We start from the raw sequence: 3873 nt of genomic DNA, 5'->3' as shown, positions 1-3873 counted from the left end.
TGGAATTCCCTTCCAACAAGTATGAACTACAATGTCTGTTTCTGGTTTTAAGCGCTTGTATGTATTCCAAACCCACCTAAACACTTCCTCATTCCTATAATTACGTTTCAGCAGTTTGATGTGCGCGTTGAACCAATAGCAGGCATCCCTTTACTAGGCCGGCCTATTTTAGTCAGGTTTTCCATTTCTATTGGCTATGGCTGCTTCTGGGCGTGTCGATTTGGTGGGCGGGTTGAAGGCGCCTTTCTCCTACTGTATAAAGGCAATGCTTTGGTTTGCAACTTCTGCATTTGGCAAGACTGTTCGACGTACTCGTTGGGGGAAAGAATATTCATTGTGACTATTTAGAAGCGCGTGTTGAAGTATTGTTTTACAAGCCTGTTAAGCACCTTTATGGCTGCGTGTCTTGGCTGCTAATTTGAAAACTCTGAAGCATTATTTTTCCTCTGGTTCGTTGAGCATTTTCGCCTATCAATTAAACAGGAATATACACATCATGAAGGCAATCAGTCCAGTGAGAGCTGTGAGAAGCTGCTATGAAGCAGTGTGCTGCATCTCGGAGCAGAGCCTGGCAATCGCTCGGAATAAAGCTCCGTCAGAAGAGCCCATGAGCCTTCTCTATGATATGAATGACTGTTACTCTAAGTTGAAGGAGCTGGTCCCCAGCATCCCACAGAACAAATCTGTCAGCCAGGTGGAAATCCTGCAGCACGTCATCGATTACATCTTCGACCTGCAAATCGCACTGGAGAACGAGGAGGCGACAGAAAGCGACCCAAATGTGACAATATTAAAGGCAAGTTAGATCATTTTTTAAACCAGTTTTTACGCGTGACATTGAATGAACGTGAAGTCTTAACCGACTGTCAATTTCAAAAGCTATGCCGTATTAATGTGAAATGTGACAATCCTTTACTTTTTTTTTTTTTTATTATGTTTTATATTTTTGGGTAGATTTTTAGAATTTTTTTTTTTTTAATGTTGCAACAATGTGATGCAAGCTGAGAAATGCCGTTTCTCCGGCGCAAATGTGTTATTTTTTTTCTATACCGTTATTTCGTAATAATCACTTAACTTTTTCCCCTTCTATCAGGCTTCAGACTTTGCTTGCGATTTCTCCACCGAAGACACCAGAAGTTTGTGCCACTAGCAGTGAAAGTGCTGGGGGCGCATGTCGCAGGTAGGTTTAAACTGATTTGTGCAGGTATATCTCACAACAGTGGGGTTTGGGGTTTATGTTAAGGATAATTCTGACAGCTTGGGTTGTCTGTAGTGACTGACTTTTTTTAAATGGGGGGGGGGCATATATATTTTTCGTTTATCACTAAACAGAATAATAAAAAAAACTTTCTGAAGGGAATGGATATCAGTAGGGATTCCCTGAGAAGAACAGATGTTTGTACAGAAGCAAGGGGGGATATGGGGGCTCTGCGTGTCGCCAGGAAGGCGCCACTGAGCATTTCACTGTAGCCTCCCCTCCCCTCCTAGAACATGGGATACTCTGTAGCTAACTCTTTGCAGATGTATCTCTTCTGCCAATTAGCAAACAGTGTGTGTGTGTGTGCGCTGTGGATTTGTCGTTATCAGTTAGAGGTTAATGAAAGTTTCCTCTTGGGCGCCAGTCTGTCTGCGGACGTACCTCTGATCTGCCAAAAAAAGGAAAACTAACTCCCATTTCTTTGCCATTCAATCTGCAGGTGCGGGAGAACACGTGGTCGACTTGACTGGAGGGGGAGAGAAGGGGGGTCCGTTTGACTGCAGGGGAGAGGGTGTCTGAGGAGCCGGGATTAACCCTCTAATGACCCATCGCTTGATCGCCAAACATCCACAGCGCGTCAGTGGCCAGCACCGAATGGACATTGTGGTGTTTTTTTTTTTGAGAATAGTATATTACATCAGCCAAAAAATATATAATTTAATAACTAAGTAACCCACTAGAAGGTGTCTACTCTATGAAGCATCGGTTGGCCTTATTTTATTTTATTTTTTTTAAAGTGATCACAGAGCACAGTGCATCTTTTAGTTTTTTATACGTTCGTGTATTTTTTTTCGGGAGGGGGGGTGGGGATTGGACTTTTACATTGAGGGTGGGTGGTCGTATCTTTTTGGAAGTTCTCCTTCCGAATGTCATCAAGAACTCTAATAGAGTTGCTGCAGAAAGTTTGTAGAACACTGCATTCCTGCAAACTTGGTTGTATGCTAATAAGTTTTATAAACTTTTTATAAAAGTTTGCTTTAATGTACATTTTTTACATAATAAACCTTTTTTCTTTTCTAAGATTCTACCTTTTTTTTTTTCTTTTCATCTTTTCTTAAACTTTAGACCAATTTTTTTTGTCCAGATCATTTATCTGGTGCACCTGATTTCCAGGCTTGCACTTTCTTAGGAAAATTCTTGAGTTAAAGGTTGTTTTTTTTTTTTTAAACCTTTTTAAGGGGTTGCTTGGATTGTAATTTTCTGTCTTGAGGGCTGAACTGGAGCCACAGGCCTCCTGGAAATAATTTATAGGAAGAATAACTGTCCAGGAAATTGAAATGAGATGGGTGTAGAATCTCTACACAGTGAAGTGAAAGGATCAGGACCAACCTGTTTGCAAAAGGACACCTATGGTTTTACAGTGTTTTTATTCTGAACCCTGTGTGTGTGTGTGTGTGTGTGTGAGAGAGAGAGAAAGAAAGAGAGAGAAATGGGGAGATCAAGAAGGGAGTGGCCAAGTACACCTGCACTTTAGTGCAAATCTTATTTTATATACAAAGCAGAGGCATTTTGGTGTAGTAAGCCTAATTATTTTGTATTGCACCTTTACAAACAGTGCACCAAATCAAGGAGCTTTATAAGGCCGAACTATGAAACAACATATTTGCACCTATTATGAAATGGGAAGCAAATCAGCAATCTTTTGTACCCTTCATCTTAGTGACTAGTCCATTCTCTTGGAAGAGCAGAAACAAAGTAGTGTGGGTTCTACAATCCCTCCTTGTGGCTTGTCTAATTCTGAGTTTTGAGGTGAGAGTGCTAGAATGATCCATTGGTCCATTTCAGGGTTGTATGTGCTGGAGCCTTTCTCTGCAGCATTGGTGCAAAGCAGGAACCAACCTTGAATGGGTTGGCAGTTGGTAGAATCATAGTATTGTAAAAGTTTCAGGTTGCATTTATATGCCAAAAGTGAAGATGGGTTGAAAACAGTTTGGGTGAAGTGTGCTTATGATTTATGATGATCGTCTGTACAGTAAGGGGCTGCTGCCAGTGCACCTGCTACATTAATGCTTATTTTCTTGAGGTTTAAACTGTTGGGCCTCCTTGTGATAAGACGATAAGCCCTCAGTGCCTGCATGCAATATTCGACTTTTAATAGTAACTTCTTTTTAGTTTAGACAGAGTTGGCATATCTTCAACTTCTGAAATTTAAAGTTTGAAATGGGATGCTTTTGAATACTGGTGACCTGATGTGTAAATGACGTGCCACTTTAATTGAGCCACCCTTTTTTCTTTCTTCCTTAAACTTTTTTCTGGGGATGTATCTGGACCCCATCTTGATGCATTGGATTCATTAGGAATCCAAAAAAGTCTCTATAGATGAAGAATAACAGTTTATTTTTTTTAATGGCTTAAAAGATTGGGGGGGGGGGGGGGGGGTGCATAACTATATAATTTTGACAAAAAAAATAATTTGAATATTTTAAACAGTGCCTTAGACATTACATTTATAAGTAAGCTTACCTTATGATTATGTACAGCACCTAGAGGTTTAAAAAGAACTCAAAGCACAACTGCACACATGTCTTAACTTTTTTTTTTTTTTTGCTTTCTATATAGATTTTTTTTTTAAATATTTTAAGTTGTATTGTCCCAAGTATAGTGAATCTTACCTG

At 39.9% G+C, this 3873-nt stretch overlaps 1 protein-coding gene across 1 annotated transcript; it reads left to right on the top strand.

Annotated features, from left to right (window-relative positions):
• The first annotated feature begins 368 nt into the window (after positions 1 to 368).
• id3 (inhibitor of DNA binding 3) lies at positions 369 to 2281 on the top strand. The gene is made up of 3 exons (XM_028819377.2): positions 369 to 796; positions 1094 to 1180; positions 1698 to 2281. Exons 1-2 carry the CDS (start codon positions 497 to 499, stop codon positions 1148 to 1150), a joined length of 357 nt encoding a protein of 118 aa, XP_028675210.2. The 5' UTR covers positions 369 to 496; the 3' UTR covers positions 1151 to 1180; positions 1698 to 2281.
• Positions 2282 to 3873: the final 1592 nt, after the last annotated feature.

The sequence above is a fragment of the Erpetoichthys calabaricus genome, chromosome 14 (genome assembly GCF_900747795.2).
Source record: "Erpetoichthys calabaricus chromosome 14, fErpCal1.3, whole genome shotgun sequence".
Taxonomy (NCBI): Eukaryota; Metazoa; Chordata; class Cladistia; order Polypteriformes; family Polypteridae; genus Erpetoichthys; species Erpetoichthys calabaricus.
This window is presented reverse-complemented; position numbering and strand designations above follow the sequence as displayed.